Source organism: Somniosus microcephalus, chromosome 14 (assembly GCF_052327205.1).
Source record: "Somniosus microcephalus isolate GS21.2 chromosome 14, FLI_Smic_1.0, whole genome shotgun sequence".
Taxonomy (NCBI): domain Eukaryota; kingdom Metazoa; phylum Chordata; class Chondrichthyes; order Squaliformes; family Somniosidae; genus Somniosus; species Somniosus microcephalus.
The window spans coordinates 108,713,637-108,740,953 of NC_141000.1; the positions used below are offsets into that span (position 1 = coordinate 108,713,637).

The window sequence follows — 27,317 nt, forward strand, 5'->3', positions numbered from 1 at the left end:
AACAATTTACAATTAATAGATTAAGGAAAGCAGTGGGGGTGATTTTCAGTTTCCCCACCTGGGCAGTAATCGGAACAGATGGCCTGTCTGATTTTCATGCCACTGAGTTCAGTGGGATGCAAATTGTGTGGGTTCGACCACAGGCAGGCGATCTGACAGATTACCACCCAAGCGATGACAGTGAAAATTAACCCCAGTGACATTTAGTGTCAAAGCTTCAAAAGCTACCAACGGTCATTCCCCCACAGCCAACCCATGCCAGTTGAAAGTCACTTTGCCAACTTCAGACCCAGCTCAGAGAAATCATTCCACACCCCAGCCCATGGTGGAACTCTTTTCCACACCAAACCCTCAAGCTTAAACTGTTACTTACCTTGCTCTGAAGCCCCACCGAAATTCATGCTGCCACTTCCCTTTTCTCCTCCCTCTCAATTAACGCTGGTACTCGCCCTCCTCCTCCCACAAACCAGATTCTCCCCACCACTCCGAGAGTACTGCTGCTGCTTAGTAATTCTGGCCCCTACATATTATCAGTGAATTGCGGGAATTCCCATCTAGTTTGCAATGGCAAGAATCACTTCAAATAGCAGTAAGACTTGAGTAGGACGCACTGATGGGGGGCTTGGTCTGTGCAAATTTTCAGCTTCAAACAGACCAGACTCACAAAACATGGATTGTTGGCATGTATACTGAGGGAGTGAAGGAGTTTTATTGTCTTAAGGTCCTAAGAAAGAATAATTTAGAGTAGGAAACAGTGCTTTGCTTTCAACACAATGACAATGCAAATGCAAGAAGAGCATGTACGCCAGCATATTTGGAACTTCGGAAGAACGGGTATTGATAACATTGATAAGATGGAGATGCAAGAACGGACATTAAACACTGTCTGTGTTCCCTACCCCCAATAATTACCTCCTGCTGCCAGTTTCTCCTCCTGGTTTACACACCTTTCCTGACTCAGAATTCCTGATATATAGTGGCTACCCACAATGGTCCCATATTTGAGGCCGCTCCATAAAGTTCACATGACAACTCACCATAGATCCATGCAAAGAATACAAGGACAGAATTTTTGAAATGCCTTTTATTTTTAAACAAGGAAGTGTGTGTGTGTGTTCTTTTTTTTTACAGGGGGAATCAGTTTTCCACATAAAACTTGGAAAATAGCATAATCACAACCACATACACTATTAATTTGTACAATATGCTATGCTGCTAAGGCAAAAATTGCAGGTTTTCCAAACATTTACATATGTACAATTTACAATAAACTGCCAGAAAAATGACAAAAAATAATCTGCCAATGTTTTTCCTTGCATATCAAAGAAAACAGAAGTCTGCCAATCAGGCAAACACCTCTCCCTGAATAATTTGATTCTTCCTTTTTTTCAGTTTGTACATATAAAGGGTCCTGAGATCAAAATAGAAACAATTTGGCAAAAGCAATGTCCCAGGAAAAGGAATAAACACGTTCTCAATATTAAAGTGGGGACAGCAAGATTATTCTGTACTTTAGAGCTAAACTGTACTTTCAAAATTATTTAAACCCATTTAATCCCTCATACCCCCCTCCCCAACTCCTGCCAGTTTTGCCTTCAGTCACAAATGAGGGGTGGTCTGATCCTTAGACTGGTCTATAATTGTTGTTGCTGCTGCAGTGTAATAGTGGGGCATGCTCATGCAGACATGGTTACCGTCCTGCTGTTTTTCGTTCTCTTTAAGATCGAACACTTAAGTATTCCACCTAGAGGCTCAACCAATAACTAATTCATAAACTTGTCCACTGAAGGAATCAAGAGGCGGATTATGCCTCACGCTAATTTGGCAATACTTCTGAAATTATGGGAATGCTGCTCTCCTCCCCAAATAAAACCTCAAATGCCATAATCACATCATCTGGGACATTGCTGCTGTATCACACACATGCATAAGTTAACAACTACCAGGACTGGAAGTCTGTGGAAACATCACCCACTAAGTTGCAGAGTACGCAACACAGTAAAGCATGGCACATTATCCAAAAGCAATATAATTTTATTTACCTGCCTGTAAAATCAAAATCAGTTAATGTTTTAATTATAATACTTTTTTTTTTTTTATAAACAGCCATACAAAATTCTTAGTGTTTCCTTTTTCCAATATTGTACTCATAACTGGAAACCCAAATGCATAGTCACTTATTATACCGTTATTCCCAAAGAGTTAGAAAGTTGCTGATCAAGCTAACAAGTCTGAAAAGTTTTACAGGCAATATCAGTATGTAAACAAAACTTTGCTCTATAGATTTTTTTTCTTTTTTCTCAGTTGTCCTCCAAATTTTTATTTGAAAGAAATCTGAGCTTAAACTAAAGAGTGATACAATTCAGCTGGATATTAGACATATGGGGAAACTATTTTTAGATTAAAAAGGGTTAAGTTTGTTCCTAAACTGAAATGGCTTTATAACTTGTTTTGCAGTCAATTGAAGTGCTTGTATTAAACGGTTAACATAATGTTGGATGTGAATTGCATTTTATTAATATAAAAGATGAAGAAAAACACATGCTGAAAATGTACAATAGGTCTGAAGGATAAAGGTTGACGTTTTGGGTGGCGGTCTTCGGAAAACCAGTCACACCTGAAAAATAAACCTCTTTTTATAAAAGAGGTAGGCTATCCAAATCAGCTGTAAATGTAATGAAAACTCTTGGTTACTCATTAATCCATCATGCTTAAGGATAAAACTCGGTCAAGAAACACATCCAGAAAATTAATTCATTGCAACTATTATTTCATTGTCTGACAAGTGTAATCACTTGGTATAGTAATTTAAAATTACATTTTCTGGGCGAGTGCATGTTTACAAAAAAAAACTAGAAAGAGAATGCCAATAATTCATCGTCAGAAGAGATCTAATTTTGTCACGTACAAGTTATCTGGGACTTGTCCCCTCATTAAAATATAAAAAGGCAGCCTGTTTGTGTGCAACATTTGTTTTTAAATCATCAAAGCAGAATTTTGGTTGTACAACAGAATGGTACCCAATTGTGCCAATGCTTCTATTACAAATTCAACCCCTGTTCTGTGCTGTTAGCCAACAGGGAAAGGAAGAGGAGGGGGGCTATGGGAATACAATTGGTCACAACATCCCCGGGCAAGGGAGGGGAGGGGAAAATAGTCAGGGTTCCTATTCCAGATTACAATCCATCTTTTCCCAAATATGTATATATGTGAATAGAAGGATTGGGCAGAGCCACAGTGCCTCCATATGGCCAGCCTCCTGACACTGCAGGCACAAGTGTGAACAGTTTATTTCAATGAATGGAATCTTCTATACAAAGTGAGTCTTTAGAATCAGGCTTGGTACTGCTCAACCCACAGTCAAATAGCCTGCTAATACTCATTATTAAGGCTAACAATTAGTGGAGGGTGCCCAGAATCTGTGGACCTGTACCCCTGCAAAAGCCAGCAATTTGATACCTGGATTTTATCACTATTTTGCTACAGATTTTAACTTTAGTTTGCCATAAACTGCACTTTTCAATTAATAAAATATATTAGTGTGCTTTGAGTGATGTCAGGCGCTAATGTTTCCTGTTGAAACATGGTTTTGTTCAGCAACAGACTGATCGTCTAAATGATGTCATGTAGTAAGGTCCTGCCTTTACATACTAGGCATTTTAATTGCCAGTGGTAATATGAAGATAAATCCACCTGTTGATATGACCAGTTTTACATGCAATACAAAATTTAAAAGGGTAGACCATTATGTAATTATGGGATTGGGGGGGGGGAAGTGTTGGAAAACAAATGTTAGCCAATGCTGTTCTTGTGCAGCTCCTAGGTATTAGTGACACAGGAGTAGGTCACCGGCCCACATTCAGTTAGAAATAGTGTACCATGTTCTACAGGGCAAATATGTTCTTACAATTGACTGGGTGGGGGGTTGGGGGGGGGGGGGGGTGGTAAGGGAATGGCATGATGGAATTTAAAAATGAACAAGATTTACTTCCTGTCAAGGAGGGAATGCATACTTTGAAGTAGCTAGTACCATGTACATAAAGTAGTTGATACACAAGTGCATATCCACATGGTAATTGTTTTTTGTTTTTTTACAGGCTATGAATTGTTTTCACTTGTACCATGTGCTGAACATTATATGTAGTTATTTCTTAGCATTTTGCTGCTCAACTAATTATTGTAAACAGACAAGAGAAAATAAAACCATGGTAATAAATTAAATCAAAAATAAACTACGTGCTTCATGAGCCAAGGAATTACATAGTAGAAATATGCAATATGAGCATTGGTTGATAATTGAGGTACATCAAGATTAATTCAGACACTCAGCTTTACCATTTTTGAAACTGCCATCTTTACATTCATTGGAATACAATTGGGATACGAGAACTTCCTGTGTCTCCATTGATGGGTTTATTGCTCCATTAAAGACATCAAAAGTGTTTATAGTTAGTTAACAATGTTAGTCTTGGTGCAAAGTATCTGACTGTTGTGGTTACTCTATAAATTGACATTTTTTAAATGCACCAACTGATGCAGAATTAGCACAATTTTTCCTTATATCTAAACAATATCCAATATTGAGGGATGTTTAACCCACAACAAAATTCCTAAGTGGAAGACAATTCACAAGTTTAGATTCTCAGATAATGCAAGCAAATAAAAAGAAAAGTAGAAATAAACTATAGGGAGCAATTTAAACCTAACTCGACCACCGGGAAACTGGCGGCATCGGGTGTGACGCTGGCTTTACACACGCCCGATTTTATTCACTATTGAAGACAATGGAGAGTACTAGCGGGCCTGGTGTAAAACCAGAGTTCCATCCCAATCTGTGGGTTCCCTGCCTAGTGAGTTAGATTAAAATTACCCCCTAGGTTTTACATACAACCGTAACCACCTCATCAAAACTACAGCTCCATTTTGAAATGGACATTAAATGTAGAAAATCTGACCGTGGCAAAATATTCTGCAACATTGGAGTTGGTGGGGAGAGGGGTGTGGCTGGGGCAAAACATTTAATTTCAATGTGCTCCTGGAGGACAACTGCCACAAGAAAGATTAGAAATATCATCTGGTATCACTGTAGGCACAAACAAAACTGAAGGCACCAATTTCTTTTTTATAAACAAAACTCCACAACAATAAACTGTGGATGAGCTAAAAGGTCACTTGCCGTTAGTTTTTTTTTAATACATCAGACTGAACAAAACTGTGGCTGCATGCATAAATCATGCTGAATGTCAAATTACGCTCTCTCACTCAGATGAGTTTAGAGATTTCAACTGCCTCCTCTTCTTCAGAGGTGATCTGGTATCCCTAGCACATTTTGCACATGGCAAATGCAAAGCTTGGCTGCAATTTTTTTTAAACATCCATTTCTATAAGATTGAACAGCATAAAAAAATCAGTTTTAAGGTGACTTCCTTTCTCTCCGTCCACCCTCGAAAAAAAATGTGGTAATTGGGAAATGATGTAGGCAAGCCATCGCTGGTATAACCGGATCACACCTCTAAAGAATGGTGGCTAACTGCCCTGCTTGGCCAAAAATGTCAGCAACTTCATAGATTCACAAGTTTGAATAGGTCTTTGCTTTGTGTGTTCTTTTAAACCGCTAAATGTGCAAGGTAAAGATGTTTAATTTCACTGTTGTCATAGATTTTCGAAATGGCCAAATCTGAATACATGAAAGGGGTAGGTCAATTTAGTTAACGGGAAAAACAAAACTTAACTAGTTTCAGTACAAATTAAATATTTTCTTAAATAAATGGCTTGTTGTAAACCAAAGTGAAATTTACACATTTTGTAAAATAACAGAACTAAAAACAATCCAGCACTTTTGTATGAATCTGCAAACAGTAAATTAAAACGTGCATGCTAACACTTCTTGGAACATAACAGTTAGCAGTGGGTAGATGTCTTCAGAAAACAATTTATAGCACGAGGGACACAATATAGACTTCGATATACGGTTTTAGAAATAGGCAGAAAAGCTATACCATGGTCCCATGCCGGTTAGTAATTTGGAAATTTATTTTGATGCATTTGCATTCCTGTCATTACAAACAAAACTATGGAATCACTTTTCTTGCAGCATTCTTGTGAAGTTTCTTTGTGATCTATAATTCATAACTGAGTTGAAGATATTGAAGGGGGCTCTGTCTAGCAACTTTTGGGCATCAGTGATTTATTGCAGATCCGGTCCAAATTTGAGTGACTTTTGCTGTGGAATTTTAAAGACACGCACAGGGGCTCCTCCAATGACCCATTACAGTAGCATCATGATAGAGCATAGACCAGCAAAGCCCCAAGCTTGATCCCAGTTATCTGTTGTTGGCTAATCTTGGTTTGAGCAGTGATGGTGCCGCTACAGTTAACCATCTAAACTGAGGAGGAAAAATGACAGCAAGTGCTCCTATGTTATCTTTCGACACTTGGTATCTGCATATGGTTGTTGGGTGAAATACCCCTGCATCTCCTCAACCCTTTGGTTGGATCAGCCTATTAATGCTCACTGCCTAGACACACATGGATACTCGAGTAAGGTGCCAATGGCTGGCACTGTCCATGGAATTGTACCTCAGTGTGATACACTGCCTTCAGAAGTGAAGGGCAGGAAAAATGTTCTTCAAAACAAATTTTACAAATCCTGAAAATGGGTGTAATTTCAGTTAAAAGTACAGATTGAAGGTACCAATGGTTTACTGCACAACAACACACTGGTGACCCATGGTTTGGGAATATACTTTCTACTTTAAAGTGTTATTTTGGAATATTCACATGTGATTTATCACAGTGAGAGCACCATATTCACTCCAAAGTTAATCCATGCTTTCTGAATTCACTCAGATTACCCCTCGTTAAAAAAAACACCCAAAATGTTTTGAAATTGCCTTTAATGAAGGTCTTTTTTTAAGACTCTACTCTCTGCTAAACTTGGTGGCCAGCAATAAACATTTGCATAGATAAACAAAAACTAATTAAATAAACCAAATTGGATTCATTTGAAACAAAGTAAGTTACCAGAAAAGCGGAGGTAAAATTGATTTTAAACCAGACTATGTCAAAATATGGGTATCTTTTTCCTGCATTTTCTAATTTATCTGCTTATAACTTCTAACTCTGTGCCAAGCCATTCCTCACATTCCAAATAAATTTGCACTGATGCTACACTAGTAATTAGATCAGAATCAGGTCAGTACTGTGTAAATACTGATCATCTCTTTCCTCTCCAACTTTTAATAAATGGGAAAAAATATTTATACACTCTGACCAGTAAAGCCAGAAGTACACTTATTATGTTATTCCTGTCCTTTACCCAAACACAGGAATCAGCAAATTGATCAGGCACAGACTATGGCTGCTGATGTGACTAAAAATTTAAACCATCAGCAGTATCTGATTTATTACTAGACTGAACTATTAGTCGTCAATGTAAGGTACGTTAGGGTTAGGACAAAAGAAAGTTACAGGCTTTTGTGCAATATTGTGCACCTATTTGAAAAGAAAATCTGAAGTCTTTTCACCCTTACCATACTACAGTGGGATTTTTACTTTTTAAAAAAGCAATTTTCCTTCCCTTCTACCCTTCTCCTTCCAAAGGAAAAAAATCTCTAAATTGGTATTAAAATACACTTTAGACAAAAATATTTGACTTGAAACATAAATTCAATTAATGCAAAGTCATCATCACAAATCATGGGAAGAAGATGGGTTTAAATCTTGTGTTTCTTCCTGCTGCTGTAATCCAGTGTCTACATGTGAAAGATAACTGCTTTGACTACTGGAGAGACAGAGATATGCTGTTCAGTTGGCTTAAAATACATGCAAGGCAGCAAAAATAAATAACCATAGCTGTAGTGCTTAATAGTAGACAAAACTAAGTTGCACACACTTTTCTAGCATGGCCCATAGACATTGCTAGAGTTGCCTTATGTACTATTGCAGTTTCTTGTGCTGTTACTACATGTTCCTTAATGGTTGCAATATCGGTCATGATTTTGTGTCCGTGAACAGCCAGCTTTCCCCCCGCCCCCAGAAAATAAATCCAGAAAAATATAAATATAATCCCTGAAATTTTAGAGAAAAAAATTCACAGTGGTACAATGCCAATAAATGGCTGCATCTCAGTCTCTCACTCTCATGGGTATTCGCCGTACCCGTCCAGACCTGGACACTCCATGGTTAGCAACCTCACTATGCAAGACACTGTCTGTATCTGAATCGTAATCATCATATCGTACAGTCCTTCTGCCTTGATTTCTGGTCCTTATTGCAGATGGTCTACAAACATGATCTCGTTTTACATAATCAGAGTCGTCATCATCATCCGCCTCGTCCTCATCGCTGTCCAAAATCCTTTGCTGTTTCTTGTATTCTAACCTGCTGGTGACTTTTTTAGAGACAGCTACTTTGTTTTTTCCTCTCCCTTTAACTCTATTAGGTCTCCCTTTCTTGACTTTTGTCTTTGTTTTCACTTTTATCTTTGCTTTCACTTTTGTCTTTGCTTTCACATTGTAATCGCTATCCAAATCAGAAACAGATCGGGATTCAGAGTCTGATTGTGATTTTGATTCAGAACTGGAGCTTGAGCTGCTTTCAGTCGCAGAACTGGTACTGCTACTAGAACTAGATTTACTGCCTTCCTCTTTCTGCTGCTGCTGGCTCTCAGACAGAGAGTCATCATCTTCCAAAACATTGGCAATCTTTCTTCTCTTAACAGCACTGAACAGCTCCTGTTCCTTCTCAGAATGGGAGTCTTCTTCCTCAGAATCACTCAAGATCTTGCGTTTCTTCGCTGCAGTAGTCTGACGGACCAATTTTCTGTTGTGTCCATTTACCTGAGTACCACTTGTAGCTGTTTCTGTAACAGAATAAAACATGGTTTCACCTTTTGAAAATCTTCAGTTAGAAGAGGGATATAAATTAAGTCAAAATTAGGAAGAGCCAAATCAGAACTTCTGGTAGTTATACCCTGTATCAAAAAACATAATCCAGATCACCTTGCCTGCTGGAGAGTCAAAATGGTACTGAAAGATGAGATAAAGGAAAAAACCAAACCCATTTTAAATGCGTCTCAGAAGCATTTCACACACAATGAAGAGTAGCAACTCTTATATAGGCAAATACTACAGACATTTTACACCTTGCAAGATAAATCTGCTTCTGGTGTTGATGAATGAGGGAGAAATGTTAGTCACTCTACCAAGACAATTCCAGTTTTTAATTAAAATAATGCCATGAGATCTTGTAACATCCAGCTGAACTCTAGAACAAGATAGGGCCCAAGTTTAAACATCCCATCCAAAGGAGGGCATTGCCATCATGCAGCCTCCCTCAGTACTGCACCGAAATGTCAGCATAGATTATGTGCGCATGTTCTAGCGTGGGCCTTGAACCTACAATCCTGTGATTCAGCTGAGTGCATGATAAACTAGATCATGCCAGCATTTAATAATGACAAGAGGAAGAAGTGAACCAATACCTCAAATGAACGGAACAGAAGAATCAATACACTAAACTATCATTCAACTCTCCCCAGAACAATCTTGTAATGTAAATAAAACAATTCAGTAACAAGTGCAGCACACTGAAACTGTAATCCATGGTACACAGTAATGAAGAGGACAGGTTTTATCCCAAACACTGCTGGGTCAGCATGTCAGTCTCATCTGAACTATTATGCAAGTGAAATTCAAAATCAGATGCTTTTCAAGATGTGCATCTAAACCAAAAAGGACCACGTAGTTCATATATATATTTTAATAAAAAATCAGTAGCTCAATCATGCTCACCTGTTTTGTGTTTCGGTAACATGCGCTTTCTTACTATCCTACTGCTGCCAGCCACAGACTCTGCCCAAGCACCATTTGGAGAAGAGGCTGTAGATTTCATAGTGCTTTCATTCTCTTCAGCAGAGCTTTCACTGGAGTCTCCACTTTCTGATGCTAGGAAACACAGTATCATAGAAAGACAGCTCTATTATTTATAATCTTATTGACAGTACTCAGGTATGCAAAGCCCTTTCTAAATGGGCTTGTTCTCTGCTTACATTTAGAGATTTGCTCTGGATCTTGTTCACTTCCTTTGCCTGTACCTTCACTAGGGGACTTCTCACAAAAGGTATCACTGCTCATTTTAATTTTAAAAAGGCTTTCCAGAGCTCTTTAGCATCAGGTCACTCATTCAAAAAAATCTAAATCTCGTCATTATTATTTTTTAAACCAGCAACAGATCATCACTGAGACTTGATATTTTGTATACCATAAAACCTGTTAAGTTCAAACAAACCAACCCAGAGGCATAGTTAGGAACAGTGCCGACTGTTCAGAATCCTAGTATTGTGCTGACTGGGAGATGGAAAGAGAGTGGCAGAAAAATGCTAGAGAGTAATGTGAAATTTATAGAGGGCAAGTCAGGCTAGTTTTAAATATAGTGCTAATACACGCAGCAATCTAGGACAACAGGAGACCAGTTAGACAGTCCAGGGAAGCAGGACCATGCCAACAGCAAGTGAATGCACCCACAAAATTAGTTTGATATATGAAACTAAAATTTAAAACAGTTTTATTCTAGGAATGATTACCAAGCTAAACTTCAAAGTAAATCAAGATTCAATATATCGAAACATAATATCAAGATTTCACTATGGCCAATAAAAGAAAATGTATACATATGCACATAAAACCTGACATATAAAATCATAGAAACGGATACAGAACTACACTGTACTATGCTGTTTATTCAATAACAATTTGCATTTATATGTCTTTAACATAGTAAAACATCCCACACATGAATCAAACTGAATTCAGTTTGTTTGCTCACCGGTTGTTGATCCAACTGACCCATTGGGCAAGTCTTTGATTCTTTCTTTCTTTACAGTTAGGACAGGTGCCCTGGCCCTCATATTCTTCACTCTGGGTGATGTAGAAGAATGTTCAGAAGCATCACTACAGGCACTATCTTCAGTGCTACTTGAGCTGATCCGAGATGAACTTAACGAGGTAGATCTTTTGGAAAGATGTTCCACTTTTGCCTGAGTCTTCATTGGTTTCCGTTTTCGTTCTGGACTAAAGATTGCACAAAAAAAAGGTAAACAGCTCAAGATGATTGCTGGCTACTTTCTTGAAATTATAAATGGTAACCAAATGGTGGTACCTGTAAGCAATACTCTAAAGGAATGTAGACCTTATGGGTGGTATAGTATAACATAAGACACATATGCACATACACACAATTTTAAATCCCCATTATTTTCTCAAATTCTGTATTCATGCAAACTACATTCTCCAGACAACGATGTGCAGAATGGCATCTCTCTCTACCCATAATGCTAGATATCCATTATGATATTTCCCTTCTAATGTCACATGGGAATTATTATATATTGCCAAAAACCTCACACTTGCAATTTGCTTGGAACACCTCAAAAAACTATCCCATTAAGACCTTTGCATCTTGGTCAGGTGATTCTTTTCTCAGCTGCGGTGTATAAAGGTTTTTTCTCAAACACTTTTGGTTCTCTTTCTCCCCCCCCCCACCCCACCCCGAGGCAGCCAGAACTTGACTTTTGCACCAAATTCACACTGCTACTAATAAACTTGGTATGGAATTCCTGCTACAATAATGGCATAATTGACTTTGCTTCATAGTTAGCAACAAAAAAATCCCATACTAGTCCCAGTGATTGAACTTTATGTTCAATTTTAGTGTGCAATCTATATAACTAGTTGTTACATGCAATTATAATGGAAATATTAACACTTCCATGCCTTACAGGATATATCCATTGTTTAATCATTCCATTTATCTACTTTTAACAGTAATGTATCTCTTCTTTTACCATCCTACAAGTACTTTTTGGATATATAACCACCATTTTAATTCAAACCCATTCATCTTCCACCCTCCCCCGCCAAAAGAAAAACTAGCCTCATCTTTCCCCAAGTTACTTAACATTAAAATGGACCATGGAGGTGGAATTCGACAAGGTGCACCATAAATAAATTGGTATAATACAGTATTACGTCTGAAACGCTCCAAAAAGGTGAGTTTCCAAAGTCTTGTGTGTAAATTTTCTCACTATATGTCACCTGCCAGTTCCATTAACCCCCTCCTACCCACAGTCAGGCCATGCTGCACAGCTAGGGCCAATCTATGGAATTGCAGTGGTTTTAAAAATTGTTTTAAAAAATTGACCACTGGCTTAATTTTTGTGGTGATCTGTTTAAAGATAACGCCATACACAAATAACATACCTGGAAGCTCTGCTACTTGATCTGGAGGCGTCAGAACTGTGCAGACGTTTCTTGCATCTCTGTTTGTGCTGACTCCTTTTATTGTATTTTAGAGCCGTTTTATAATCGGAGACAATTGTTCGAATTTGGTCCTCAAAAAATGCTGACAACCTCAGAGTCATGCTGTATATCTAATTTTTTTGGGGAAAAGATGGCTGTTAATATTTTAAGAGCATTCTAATATAAATCATAGTTCACCAACTTCCTAATGGACTCACTATTTATAGGTCAAGCTTGAATAAAGGAGACTATGAAGGTATGAGAGCGGAATTGAGTAGAGTGGACTGGGAAAATAGATTAAAGGGTAAGACGATACATGGTCAGTGGTGTACATTTAAGGAGTTATTTTACAACTTCCAAAAAGTATATATTCCACTGAGAAGAAAAGGGTGTAAAAGAAAAGACAGCCATCCGTGGCTAAGTAAAGAAATTAAGGATAGTATTCGACTAAAAACAAGGGCATATAAGGTAGCCAAATCTAGTGGGAGGATAGAGGATTGGGAAAACTTTAAAAGACAGCAAAAAATAACAAAAAGATTGATTAAGAAAGGGAAGATAGATTATGAAAGTAAATTAGCAAAAAATATAAAAAGATAGTAAGAGTTTTTATAGCTATATAAAAAGAAAAAGGGTGGCTAAAGTAAATGTTGGTCCCTTAGAGGATGAGACCGGGAAATTAATGGTGGGAAATATGGAGATGGCAAAAACACTGAATGAATATTTTACATCAGTCTTTACAGTAGAAGACACTAAGAATATCCCAACACTGGACAAACAGGGGGCTAAAGGAGGGGAGGAGCTAAACATGATCAAAATCACTAAGGAAGTGGTACTTGGTAAAATAATGGGACTCAAGGCGGATAAATCACCTGGACCTGATGGCTTACATCCTAGGGTCTTGAGGGAAGTGGCGGTAGGGATTGTGGATGCATTGGTAATAATTTTCCAAAACTCCCTGGACTCGGCAATGGTCCCGGCAGACTGGAAAACTGCTAATGTAACACCATTATTTTAAAAAGGGCAGTAGACAGAAGGCTGGAAACTATAGACCGGTTAGCCTAACATCTGTGGTACGTAAAATTTTGGAGTCCATTATTAAGGAGACAGTAACAGGACATTTGGATAATCATAATTTAATAGGACAAAGTCAGCATGGTTTTATGAAGGGGAAGTCTTGTTTGACAAATTTGCTGGAGTTCTTTGAGGAAGTAACATATAGGGTGGATAAAGGGGAACCAGTGGACGTAGTGTATTTAGACTTCCAAAGGCATTTGACAAGGTGCCACACAAAAGATTATTGCTTAAGATAAAAAATCACAGGATTGGGGGTAATATTCTGGCATGGATAGAGGATTGGCTATCTAACAGAAGGCAGAGAGTTGGGATAAATTGTTCATTCTCAGACTGGCAATCAGTAACTAGTGGTGTTCCGCAGGGGTCAGTGCTGGGTCCCCAACTCTTTACAATCTATATTAACGATTTGGAGGAGGGGACCGAGTGTAACATATCAAAGTTTGCAGATGATACTAAGATGGGGGGGAAAGTAGTGAGTGAGGAGGACATAAAAAACCTTCAAGGGGACATCGACAGGCTAAGTAAATGGGCAGAGATTTGGCAGATGGAATACAATACTGGAAAGTGTGAGGTTGTGCACTTTGGCAGGAAAAATCGTAGAGCAAGTTATTATCTTAATGGCAAGAAACTGGAAAGTACTGAAGTACAAAGGGATCTGGGGGTCCTGGTGCACGAAACTCAAAAGGTTAGTATGCAGGTGCAGCAAGTGATTAAGAAGGCCAATGGAATGTTGGCTTTCATTGCTAGGGGGATAGAATATAAAAATAGGGAGGTATTGCTTCAGTTGTACAAGGTATTGGTGAGACCGCACCTGGAATACTGCGTACAGTTTTGGTGTCCATACTTAAGAAAGGACATACTTGCTCTCGAGTCAGTACAAAGAAGGTTCACTCGGTTAATCCTGGGGATGAGGGGATGGACATATGAGGAGAGGTTGAGTAGATTGGGACTCTACTCATTGGAGTTCCGAAGAATGAGAGGCGATCTTATTGAAACATATAAGATTGTGAAGGGGTTGGATCGGGTGGATGCGGGGAAGATGTTACCGATGATGGGTGAAACTAGAACTAGGGGGCATAGTCTTAGAATAAGGGGCTGCTCTTTCAAAACTGAGATGAGGAGGAACTACTTCACTCAGAGGGTGGTAGGTCCATGGAATATGCTGCCCCAAAAAGCTGTAGAAGCTACATCATTACATAAATTTAAAACAGAAATAGACAGTTTCCTAGAAGTAAAGGGAATTAAGGGTTACGGGGAGCGGGCAGGAATTTGGACATGAGTCTAGGTTCGGATCGGTCATGGCCCTGTGGGTAGCGGAGTGGGCCCAGGGGCCGTGTAGCCTGATCCTGCTCCTATTTCGTGTGTCTAATTCTGTTAGATTCAGGAGATGGTTCTGTGATAGTGGATTGGCGGTTAGGATCAGATCAGCCATGATCTTATTGAATGGCGGAGCAGGCTCGAGGGGCCGATTGGCCTACTCCTGCTACTATTTCTTATGTAACTGGCAGGAGGCCCTCGTTGCAAGTCTTCCGTGCCATGTGGAGGGAGGTTGCCCAGCATGTCTTGGGCAGCACTGTGGTCCCCAGGACCCACACACAGTGCAGGAAGAAATTTAATGACCTCACTCGGGTGGTCAGGGTGAGTCAATGCCTTAACAAATACTACATACCACTGTCTGAACTACAGTCTGCACACACTGCCCAAAGCACCACACCCCCAGCACTCACCCACCAACAATCTCTACCTACCAACACTCACATCCACATCTTACACAATGATGTTCCCGATGATGGGTGAAACTAGAACTAGGGGGCATAGTCTTAGAATAAGGGGCTGCTCTTTCAAAACTGAGATGAGGAGGAACTACTTCACTCAGAGGGTGGTAGGTCCATGGAATATGCTGCCCCAAAAAACTGTAGAAGCTACATCATTACATAAATTTAAAACAGAAATAGACAGTTTCCTAGAAGTAAAGGGAATTAAGGGTTACGGGGAGCGGGCAGGAATTTGGACACGAGTCTAGGTTCGGATCGGTCATGGCCCTGTGGTTAGCGGAGCGGGCCCAGGGGCCGTGTAGCCTGATCCTGCTCCTATTTCGTGTGTCTAATTCTGTTAGATGCAGGAGATGGTTATGTGATAGTGGATTGGCAGTTAGGATCAGATCAGCCATGATCTTATTGAATGGCGGAGCAGGCTCGAGGGGCCGATTGGCCTACTCCTGCTCCTATTTCTTATGTTCTTATGTTCTTATAATCCATCCAAAATTAGCATTAAATGGTTTCTCTTTCCAATTTTGTCACTTTCTATCCTGTGGGTGCTGATCTATAACAAATATGGTTCCCACAATTAAGGACCTCACCCTAGTAACTATTCTGCATCAATGAGTCTTAACATTGAATATTGGGAGGCTATTTAAAAATGGGGAACAGAGCACTTGACAAGAGAGGAATGGACATCATAGTTGAGCCCTGTGTCCATACAAACACACTATTCAGCAAGACATAGGTTAATAAACCAGGAGCTGAAAACTTGGAAAATGTTTCATTCTATAGTGCAGTTTTATATATCTACCTACAGTATTTTAAAATTCTTCAGTGGGAAGGTGGTGGGGGTGGTGTAGGAAAGAGGAGAGGAGGATGGGGGCGGGGGGGGAGAAGAGAAGAGGATGGTGGGGCGGGGGGAGGGAAGTGGAGAGGAGGGTGGGGCGGGGGGGAGGGAAGAGGAGAGGAGGGTGGGGCGGGGGGGAGGGAAGAGGAGAGTGGGGCAGGGGAGGGAAGAGGAGAGGAGGGTGGGGCGGGGGGAGGGAAGAGGAGAGGAGGGTGGGGCGGGGGGAGGGAAGAGGAGGGTGGGGCGGGGGAGGGAAGGGGATGGCGGTGCGGGGGGAAGAGAAGGGGATGGCAGTGCGGGGGGAAGAGGAGAAGGGGATGGCGGTGCGGGAGGAAGAGAAAGGGATGGTGGTGGGGGGAGGGAAGAGGAGAAGGGGAAGAGGATGGGGCGGGGGGGTGGGAAGAGAAGAGGATGGGGCGGGGGGTGGGAAGAGGAGAAGGGGATGGCGGTGCGGGGGGGGGCAAGGGAAGGGGATGGCGGTGTGGGGGTGAAGAGAAGGGGATGGCGTGGGGGGAGGGAAGAGAAGGGGATGACGGTGGGGGGAAGATAAGAGAATCAGGAGGGAAAGGGAAGGGGATCAGGGGGAAGAGAAGGGGATGCGAGGGGGGTTCGGGAGAGAGGGACAGACAGACAAGAGACAGAGAGATGCACACACAGTGGCACATCTACAAGATCTAAGTCAGGAGTGTGATGGAATATTCCTGGATGGGTGCAGTATGTAGGTTCTACAGGGGGCACTGCAGCATCTCACCAAGGTTACTTCGACAGCACGTCTGCCCTTTGACATTTACCACGAAGAAGTACAAGAGCAGCAATGTTGTGGGAACACTGGGGTAGATCGTGACTTTGTGAGATAGAGTAAAATGGGTGATAATGAGTTGGCAGCCAGTTTTACATCTCTCTTTGATTTTTATTTCCACTGACTTCAAAAATGTATCCGAAACAGAAGGAAAGTTCTTTTCAAATAAGTTATTATTAGTTAAAAAAGTGTTTCATTCAGCTTACCTTAGACTTTTTGTTCGGGGAATAAGCTTTAGCATTGCTGAAGATTAATCGCACATCTTTGCAAAGTTCTATGGGACTCTCATAATTTTCCATTTCTAATGCTTCTTTTATAGTCGCCAAGTCCATTGGAGTGTGTATAATTTCCCTGTAATCCTAGATATGACCATGGAGTATCAAAACCAAGTTAGCACTTAAAACCAGCAGAAATGCCCACAATTTCTCTTTGCTTACAATATAAAATGCATGTTTTTTCCATGAAGGATTGCTTTAAAAATTCTAATTCTTCAATAAATCTTCAGAATTTAAATAAAAAAGTAAAAATGTACCCTTACATTTGCAGAACTGCGTTTCAGATATATATTTTGCAATATATGCCTGGCTGATCAACAGAAGAAATCTTAGCACATGCTCACGTCCAGTAGGCATTTTGTAGCAAGATAAATTAAAAAGCAATGCTGACAAAAGCTTGCTACAAAAAATATTTTTCAAAAATCTTTCAAAACTGAGTCCAAACGCATTAAGTACAGGCAGACAAATGTCGCTGAAATGAAAGTTACAATGTAAAATTTGTTTCTTTTAATTTTCAGAAAACGGTTACATTTTCCATGTGCCGATCGGGGTGGGAAAATCAAGGTATAAAATTTTCAAAAACAATGCATCCATACTGGCTCTAAAGAACTTTCCCCACCCAGAACATAACCTAGCTTTTCTCTTTCGGTTGCTAACTAAATAACTGCATTTCCATCAATCGGTTTGTACTTCAGTGCCTTTCTCTAGTTTTATTACATTTATTTTAATCTTTATTTCCGTTTTTTTTTTAAAGAGAGATGAGAAAATATTGTATATGCAGCTGACTCATCATCATCTTCAACTGAAAGGGATGCATAGAAACAAATCTCAAACCCGAAGAAAATGTTGCAATTTACCAAAATTGGATAGTCGGTCAATTAATAACTGTTTCAGAAAGTCCAAGAATTCAGTTGGGGAAGAATTTGAATACCTTGTGTAATTTGCATAATTATTTTCTTATGGTTAGAAGCTGCCTTGTCCTGTAATAGTTACACTCAATAAATATGTTTAAAAGAAAGCATTCTGACCTTGCCAAAGAACCAAAACACTGCAGGGACTGTAAAGCTTAAGGCTGGAATTTTGCCGGCGCTGAGGGCGGGTTTGGAGGCAGGTCCGCTGTCAAAATAGCAAAGATTGACAGCGGGTAGGAAACCCGCTGTCAACCCGCCTCCACGCGAGTCTCCCTGGTGTTGGGTCTGTCAGCGGAGAACTGACCCGACACCAAGCTGCGGGGGAGAAAACTGAGCTCATTAAATGGCTTGTTAAGAGCCAATTTAATGGCATTTTGAGGCTTCCTTCAAATTTTACATGCTCCCCACGGGTTACCCGCTGCTCGGGGAACACGCCAGCTCACCCTGCGTGAGTTGAGTCTGCTCTGATGTATTTGAAAGCGGACAGCTGCAGAAGTGATGTAAAGGATGCCATGTTGCAGATGGTCAGTTTCAGAGCGCAGAAACTGTTGGTTACTGCATTTGTAATACATAGAGATTTCTTTAGTTTGCAAGTGTTTAGAGGCAACTGTATGTCCAGTGCCACCTCACTGGAACAACCTCTCTCATCACTAACAGATCGCTTCTGTCATGGCAGCTGCAGCTGCCATCTATTCCAGCAACATGGGTGCCCTTGAAAAAAAATCAGACCTTGGTCCTCTGAATCCTTCCACGATCAGCCCCAACACCAACATCATCACCTGATGCTGCACAGAACACATGGCTTCAGCTCCTGACAACATTGCTACCCACAAGGCTAGCGATGGCATCACCATGGCCAGATTTACTTCATTTGACGCTGTAAACCCTGGCTGCCACCATCCCACACCAGCACTGTAAAGCACCTCTTTAATGTCAAAGCCATTTCATGCACACTCATCACTATAGCCGGGGGGCATTGGTGGGGGGGCGGGGGGGAAGTTTGTCTCAACATTCACTGGAACTCAGTAAGACACTTCTCAAGGTGCGCACAGATTTGTCCAATAAGGGGCAGTGTTGAAAATATAGATTTCACTGTATGACAACACTGATATACCTATCAATTCATCCAATGAAAAGCGACGAGTTAAGATAGTAACTATAGGTTTTTATTGGCTAAATAACAGAGCCCACCCTCGTGGGTGATCGGGTCCAACAAGGAGGAATACCAGCCAGTCGACCACCTTTATACCTGGGCAAGCAGGCGGAGCCAGCTGTGGTCAGCCCAGGTATAACAGCGTGACAAGAGGTGACCTTGTGTAGTGTTACACTATGGTTATCACTGTTTACACTGTTGTAACGATAGTGAACGATAAAAGTGGTTTACCACATTCACCCCTTGTTTAGATTTGAGTCCGGCGGGGTGAAGTGTACTACCAGTTCGGGTATGTCAGTCTGTCCGGAGGCCTCGTAAGTCTTTCTGATCGGCGCAGCAGCGGCGGCGGTGGTGGTGCAGTATCCGATGTTAATGCTGGTGTCTGCGTGGTCGGCGAAGGCTCGTGGGGTTCCGGCATGCCGTCTACCTGGGCTGGATTTGGGGGAGTGGGGGGGGGGGGGGGGGGGTTAACGGTGGTGTCTCAGGGGTGCCCGAGGGTGCAAGGTCTCGTAAGGAGACTGTGTCCTCCCGCCCGTCTGGGTATGCCACATAGGCGTACTGGGGGTTGGCGTGCAGGAGGTCCACCCTCTCGACCAGGGGGTCCATTTTATGGGCCCTCACGTGCTTTCGCAGCAAGACAGGCCCCGGAGAAGTCAGCCATGTTGGTAGCGAGGTTCCCGTAGTCGACTTCCTGGGGAAAGCAAACATTCGTTCATGGGGGGTGGCGTTAATGGCCGTGCAAAGCAGTGACTGGATGGAATGCAGCGCTGCCGGGAGGACTTCCTGCCAGTGCGAGGTTGGGAGGCCCTTAGACTTTAAGGCTAAGAGAACGGCCTTCCAGACAGTCGCGTTCTCTCTTTCCACCTGGCCGTTCCCTCGGGGGTTGTAGCTGGTGGTCCTGCTTGCGGCAATACCTCTCGCTAGTAGGAACTGGCGAAGTTCCTCGCTCATGAAGGATGAGCCCCGGTCGCTATGTATATAGTTCGGGAACCCGAACAAGGCGAAGAGGTTGTTCAGGCATTTGATGACCGTGGTACTGGTCATGTCTGGGCAGGGGAAGGCAAAGGGGAAACGGGAGTACTCATCAATGATGTTGAGGAAGTACACATTACGGTCAGAGGACGGGAGGGGCCCCTTAAAATCGATGCTCAAGCGCTCAAAGGGGCGGGTGGCCTTGATCAGGCTTGCTCTGTCCGGCCTAAAGAAATGCGGTTTGCATTCGGCACAGGTTTGGCAGTTCCTGGTCATGGTCCTGACCTCCTCGATGGAGTAGGGCAGGTTGCGGGCCTTAATGAAGTGGTAAAGTCTGGTGACCCCGGGGTGGCAGAGGTCGTTGTGGAGGGTCTGCAGTCTATCAATTTGCACGTTGGCGCATGTACTTCGTGATAGAGCATCTGGGGGTTCGTTCAGTTTACCAGGCCGGTACAAGATATCATAATCATAGGTGGAGAGCTCGATTCTCCACCTCAAGATCTTGTCGTTCTTGATTTTGCCCCTCAGCTTGTTGTTAAACATAAAAGCGACCGAACGCTGGTCGGTGAGGAGGGTAAATCGTTTGCCTGCCAGGTAATGCCTCCAGCGTCGTACTGCCTCCACGATCGCCTGGGCCTCCTTCTCGACCGAAGAGTGTCGGATCTCAGGGCCCTGGAGGGTCCTTGAGAAGGCGGCCACAGGTCTCCCCGCCTGGTTAAGGGTTGCAGCTAGGGCGAAGTCGGATGCATCGCTCTCCACTTGGAAAGGGATAGACTCATCCACCGCGTGCATTGTGGCCTTAGCAATGTCTCCCTTTATGAGGGAGAAGGCTGCGCACGCTTCTGCCGTCAGGGGGAAGGAGGTGGACTTCATGAGGGGTCTGGCTTTGTCCGCATAATTCGGCACCCATTGGGCATAGTAGGCGAATAGCCCCAGGGTTCTCTTCAGCGCCTTTGGACAGTGGGGGAGGGGAAGCTCCATAAGGGGGCGCATTCTTTCGGGGTCGGGGCCGATGACTCCGTTCTCTACTACACACACATTTCTCCTTATTGTAAGTGAGGTTCAGCCGTTCGGAGGAATTTCTCCAGATTAACATCGTGGTCCTGCTGGTCGCAGCCGCAGATGGTGACGTTATCTAGATAAGGGAACGTGGCCTGCAGCGCGTTCTGGTCAACCATCCGGTCCATCTCCCTTTGGAAGACCGAAACCCCGTTGGTGACGCCGAAGGGAACCCTAAGGAAGTGGTAGAGGCGGCCATTCGCCTCGAAGGCGGTATACTGGCGGTCCTCAGGGCGGATAGGGAGTTGGTGATAGGCCGACTTAAGGTCGATGGTAGAGAATACCCGGTACTGTGCAATCTGATTGACCATATCAGATATGCGGGGAAGGGGGTATGCATCCAGCTGGGTGTACCGGTTTATGGTTTGGCTGTAGTCGATGACCAGGCGGTTTTTATTGCCGGTCTTAACGACTACGACCTGGGCACGCCAGGGGCTGGTGCTCCCCTCGATGATGCCCTCCTTCAGGAGACGCTGCACCTCAGAGCTAATAAAAGCTCTGTCCCCGGCGCTGTACCGCCTGCTCTTGGTGGCGACGGGTTTACAGTCGCGGGTGAGGTTAGCGAACAGGGAGGGGGGTGGGACCTTGAGGGTGGATAGGCCGCAGGTGGTACGCGGTGGGCGGTTTAAAGGCTGCTGGTTGTCGACTGAGTGGGGGGAGGGGTCCACCGTATGCCAAAGTGACACTTTGAAGGTGGGATTGGAAGTCCAGCCCTAGTAGGACGGCAGCGCAGAGCTGGGGCAGGACAAGGAGTTTAAAATTTTTATACTCCGTGCCCCTAACCGACAGGGTCACAACACAGTAGCCGCTGATGTCTGTAGAATGGGACCTCGACGCCATCGAGATCCGGTTGCGCGTTGGCCGGACAGTGAGGGAGTAGTGGCTCACCGTGTCTGGATGGATGAAACTCTCCGTGCTTCCGCTGTCGAACAGGCAGGTCGTGGCGTGGCCGTTTACTTTGATGTCCATCATGGACTTGGACAGGTGATGCGGGCGAGCTTGGTCCAGTGTGACGGAGGCTAGTGTATGGCTGAGCGAGCTGCTGTAGTCTGCGGGTGAGGCGGTGGTCGGGTCTGGAGACAAGGTGGCGGTCGAGTGTGGTGGACAAAATGGCGGCGCCCACGACGTTGAATAAAATGGCGGAGAAGATGGCCGCCCCCACAACTCACATGAGGCACTGCTGGCGTCGGTGGCCTTGATCAAAGATGGCCACCCCCACGACTCACACAAGGGGATACTGGCATCTGTGGCCTTGATGAAAGATGGCCGCCCCCACAACTCGCATGAGGCACTGCTGGCGTCTGTGGCTCTCCCCCTGCAGGCCTTCGCGAAGTGGCCTTTCTTGTGGCAGTCGGAGCAAGTCGCGTTTCTTGCAGGGCAGCGCGTCCTCGGGTGTTTCGCCTGGCCACAGAAGAAGCAGCCGGCGGCCCGATCGCGGGGCTCCGATGTCGCAGCCGGTACCGGGGGTGGCGGTCCCGATCGGTTCTGGGACGCCGACGCTGAGGTAGGTCCCAGAGGCGGCGGTGCGAGGGGTATTGCGGCCGGGGTCGGGCCCGAGTCCCGGGGTCGCGCAGCACAGTACCTGGAGTACGCCTCGAGGTCCCGATGGGCCACTTCCAGAGAGCGAGCGAGGGCTGCAGTTGTATTCAGGTCGAGGTCCTTTGATTCGAGCAGTCTTTGCCGTGAGTAGTCGGACCGAAGGCCTTTCACGAAGGCATCGCGGATATTCCCTTCAGTATTTTCTGCAGCCATTACAGCTTTAAAGTCACAGTCCCTGCCGAGTGTTTGTAGCGCCCGTAAAAATTCATCTACAGACTCTCCTGGCTGCTGCGAGCGGGATCTTAGGAGATGTCTGGCATACATAGAATTTACCGGGCTCCGGTACTGCTCTTTCAGCAGGTTGAGGGCGTCCTCGTATGTAGCAAGGTCCCGGATGAATGCAAATACTTCAGGGCTCACCTGGGCGGTCAGAACTCTTAGTTTGGATCCCGGAGGCACGCCAGATTCTCCCAGGTAGGATTCGAAACAGCTCAGCCAGTGTTCGAAGTCGAGGGCTGAATTCGCTGCCTGAGGGTTTAGATCCAGGTATGGCGGTCGGAGGGCTCGCAGCCAGGCCGGCTGCTGTGGCTGTTGTAGCTGGCCGTTTGGCTGCTCCGATCCACTCATTTCAAAATTTAGCCAATAAAATTGATATACCTATCAATTCATCCAATGAAAAGCGACGAGTTAAGATAGTAACTATAGGTTTTTATTGGCTAAATAACAGAGCCCACCCTCGTGGGTGATCGGGTCCAACAAGGAGGAATACCAGCCAGTCGACCACCTTTATACCTGGGCAAGCAGGCGGAGCCATGGGCGGAGTCAGCTGTGGTCAGCCCAGGTATAACAGCGTGACAAGAGGTGACCTTGTGTAGTGATACAACAGTGTAAACAGTGATAACCATAGTGTAACGATAGTGAACGATAAAAGTGGTTTACCACAAACACATTCCCAGAAACTTCACATGGACATTGGCTAAACCTCTCAATTGCCTACCCTTGTGTGTTGTTAGTTGGTATGCTTGCAGTAGGATGAGGGTGAGTGTGAGGGGTGGCTAGTGAGATGGGGAAGTGACAATGTAGAGGGTTGGGTGGAGGTGCAAGGTAAGTTGGTGTGAGTAAGGATGTGCAGGAGTAGGGTAGGGAAGGCAGAGTGATGGGGATGTGTTGAGTGGCACAGCAGGGTGAGTTTGAGTGTGGCTTTGCAGTAACGTTTCCTGATCCACTGAGATCAATGAAAGGTTGGTGCCACTGCAGCCAGAGGCCCCTAACGACATCCCTGCTTTTGCCCTCCTGTGCAATGTGCAGCTGCGTTGGGTGTCCTGAGGAGGTCTCTTCCGCCCTTGGAAGGGAAGAGAACCTCCCTGCGTGCTGTGACTCCCTCCATAAACATTTGGAGGGAGTCACTGGAGAGCCTGGGTGCAAGCGTCCACCTTTGTGCAGTGCTGGTCAGTGTTTGCAGCACCTCAACTGTCAAATTCAAAGTGGCCGTGGTCCCTTTAAGGAAACCGGCTGATGACGTGTCATCAAATTACGTCATCAGACCCGCTTCCTGATAATCGGCTGGGAAGCCCGCAGGGCGGGCTTAGCAAGGCCAATCAAGGGAATATCCCTTTGACAGAGCAGCTGCAGCTGGGAGCGGGACCGGAACCCGGAAACCAGCTCGCACGCCACCATCCCGACACCACTGAGAAAATTGCGGCCTAAGAGTTTGTTAGTTGGTATGCTTGCAGTAGGATGAGGGGGAGTGTGAGGGATAGATAGATAAAACAAGTCCGAGTGTCAGGTTTCCCTGCTCAAACATACTACCCCTTGATTGTGAGTTCAGCATTCAACCACCTAAGCTGATACATAAATGCAATGTTTTCTGGACATAATTCACCTCCTTAAATGCAGTATTTTCTTGACATAATTCACCTCCTTAATATAAGCCTTTAATTAGTTTCTGTGGAAAATAGTCTGAATTAACCTACTGGGTATTCAGCGAGGTCCACAGGCTGCCTGAATGGTTCAGAGTCTTCACACTGAAACAGGATCTCCACCAGTTCCCTGCACTGGGTTTTCCATGTACTGATATCATAGTTCCTACTCAATTTGTGCCTTGGATGATTCTTTACATAGGAACAAAATAGATCAAAGTAATCAATGAGTCTGCATCATAAAAATATGCATTTTCTATGTAAGTCACTAATAGTAATGCTAAATACATAAAGAAATAACTAATGCAACAATTTTTGCACCATAATCCCATTTTTAAACACGAACTTTAAGGATGAAAATCTATTGCAAATGAATACAGAACTGACAACATCAATCATAAACAAAATTGTTAATGAGCTATGATCTGGCTGGATCATGCAACAGTCGCAGTATTCCAGAATCATTACCAATGCACTCAGTTTACATTCACTGTTTTGAAACAGTAAAAGATTTCATAAAGTTTAGGAAGAAAAAAATCCCTTCACTGTTGGGTGCTCATTCGGTCATTGGGATAAAGGAATTGAGTTATTGGACCAGAAAGTAGTCTCAAGACAAATATTCAGCCACAATTAACCCTGTCTGTCTTATTTAACCACTGGCAAGGCCACTTCAATACTATAAATGCTGAATGCCTAAAAAATGTTTACTTGAATTAAAAACAGGGTCAAGAGGACTGTTAAGAAAAATATTAAGACCCATATTAAATTTACATTTTGCAAGCTGCCACCTTTTTTCCTGTTTAGTTGGTGAGTTTTCCCTTTTTCTTCCTCAATGCCCAAAAATAAAGTAGAATATAGTGCAACCACAGAACAGTCCAGCTACTGGCACAATGAAAAGTAGCAAATCCTCCTGTACACATTGGGCAGGACAGCACAAATGCTAAAGTAGGAATTTGAACAGGTACCCACTGTGGAGCAGTGCACCAAAACCTACAGCTAGACTAACAATCATACAATATTTTTGCTAATGGAATCATTAATCTATGTTACTCACTCTTCTAGCAGTAGATGTTCCTGCAACAGTAGCATTGGTTGTCTCATCTTCTTCCTAAAATCAGATGACATTTAAGTTGAAGTACAGTAATTTCTATATAAAAGTTTCATTTTCCTTAAAAGTAACAGAATAAACCCAAATCAGTTAAGCTAACTGTATCAACATTTAAAGTAGTAAGCTTATGATTATTTTTTGTACCTCATCCTCTTCTTGAGAGTCCAGTGAATAGTTCTCCATGGTACTCCAAATCTCAAAAAAATCAGTACAGTCTTTATTCCTGGAATTAAATACAATGTATTTACAACAGTCTATTAAGTGCAAAGAAAAATTTATACTTTTCAAAACTAATGCATTAATCTTCAAATCATCAGTAACCTTTTACACTGGTTTCTAATATACCGTGCCAAGAAGCAGAAGTACACAGATTTTGATGTGTCAGCTTGGCTCAGCTGTGTATTATGCCAAGTCTTCTACCATGTGCTGAGCTCATAATGTAAGCGATCATCCCATGTGCAATACCCAAAGGAATGCTGCATTGTCCTTGTACCCTCCGTAATTGTGAGCTCATCCAAAACTCTGCTGCCCGTATCCTAACTCCCACCAAGTCCCGTTAACCCATCACCTCTGTGCTCACTGACCAACATTGGCTCCTGGTCCCGCAATGCCTCGATTTTAAAATTCTCATCCTCGTTTTCAAATCCCTCCACGGCCTTGTCCCTCCCCATCTCTGTAACCTCCTCCAGCCCCACAATCCTCCAAGATTTTTGTGCTCCTCAAATTCTGGCCTCTTGCCCATCCCTGATTTTCATCGCTCCACCATTGCCGGCCGTGCCTTCAGCCCCCTAGGCCCTGAGCTCTGCAATTCCATCGCTAAACCACTCAGATGCTCCTTAATACCCACATCTTTGACCAAGCTTTTGGTCATCTTTCCTAATATCTCATGTGGTTTGATAACACTCATGTGAAATACTTTGGGACGTTTTGCTACATTAAAGGCACTGTTCGCTCCAAGGTGCGCGCCTGCGCACACATTTCAAAGCTCGCACGCACTTAAAATGAAATACCGCGCAGAAAGCTGGACAGTAGCTGGAGCGGGGGATGGGCCCAATACACGATGGCCCTGGGAATCCACAGACTCGCTTGCGAGTCTTGCAACCTCAGAGCCGATCGCAATTGCAGCTCTTGAAGTGTGTGTTCTGATGATTGATGGGTTGCTGTGTACCGCCGGAGGGGTTTGGTTTTCTCCCTTGACCATTCAGCTGGACAGCAGGAGAATCCCCCGCATTCTGATTCTTTGCCTTTCAGCTTCCTTTACCTGCTCGCGTGATACTGGAGCCGCGCATGCGCAGTATCCAGTTGGGCCATGCTTTCGTCGGCTCTGTGCAGAGGTCAGGGGATCCATTGGTGGCTGGTGGGTGGGGTAGATCGAGGATCAAAAGGGGAGAGAGAGTGAGCGAGAGAGCGGGGGAGGGCGAGAGCGACCGGGGGAGGGCGAGGGCGAGCGGGGGAGAGCGTGCGAGCGAGCGAGAGAGAGAGAGAGAGGGGATGGAGGGGGGGAAAGAGAGAGAGAGAGAGAGAGAGAGAGAGAGAGAGAGAGAGAGAGAGAGAGAGAGAGACGGAGGGGGAGAGAAAGAGAGAGAGGGGACGGGGAGGGGG

General features: G+C 43.7%; 1 protein-coding gene across 1 annotated transcript; it reads right to left on the bottom strand.

The window, feature by feature from the left end:
- Positions 1–1,066: 1,066 nt before the first annotated feature.
- LOC147107828 (uncharacterized) lies at positions 1,067–25,989 on the bottom strand. Its single transcript, XM_086007169.1, has 8 exons — positions 25,860–25,989; positions 25,662–25,715; positions 24,662–24,799; positions 16,986–17,138; positions 12,261–12,430; positions 10,828–11,072; positions 9,795–9,947; positions 1,067–8,863 (listed from the first exon to the last, which is right to left on the bottom strand). Exons 1-8 carry the CDS (start codon positions 25,896–25,898, stop codon positions 8,127–8,129), a joined length of 1,689 nt encoding a protein of 562 aa, XP_085863295.1. The 5' UTR covers positions 25,899–25,989; the 3' UTR covers positions 1,067–8,126.
- Positions 25,990–27,317: the final 1,328 nt, after the last annotated feature.

Coding starts and splice junctions, on each gene's coding strand:
- LOC147107828 (XM_086007169.1), bottom strand. CDS start 25,898: ATGGAGAACTATTCACTGGACTCTCAAGAAGAGGATGAG. Junction 17,139..24,661: donor TGGACCTCGCTGAATACCCA/GTAGGTTAATTC, acceptor GGTCATATCTAG/GATTACAGGGAAATTATACA. Junction 8,864..9,794: donor GTTACCGAAACACAAAACAG/GTGAGCATGATT, acceptor ATTCTGTTACAG/AAACAGCTACAAGTGGTACT.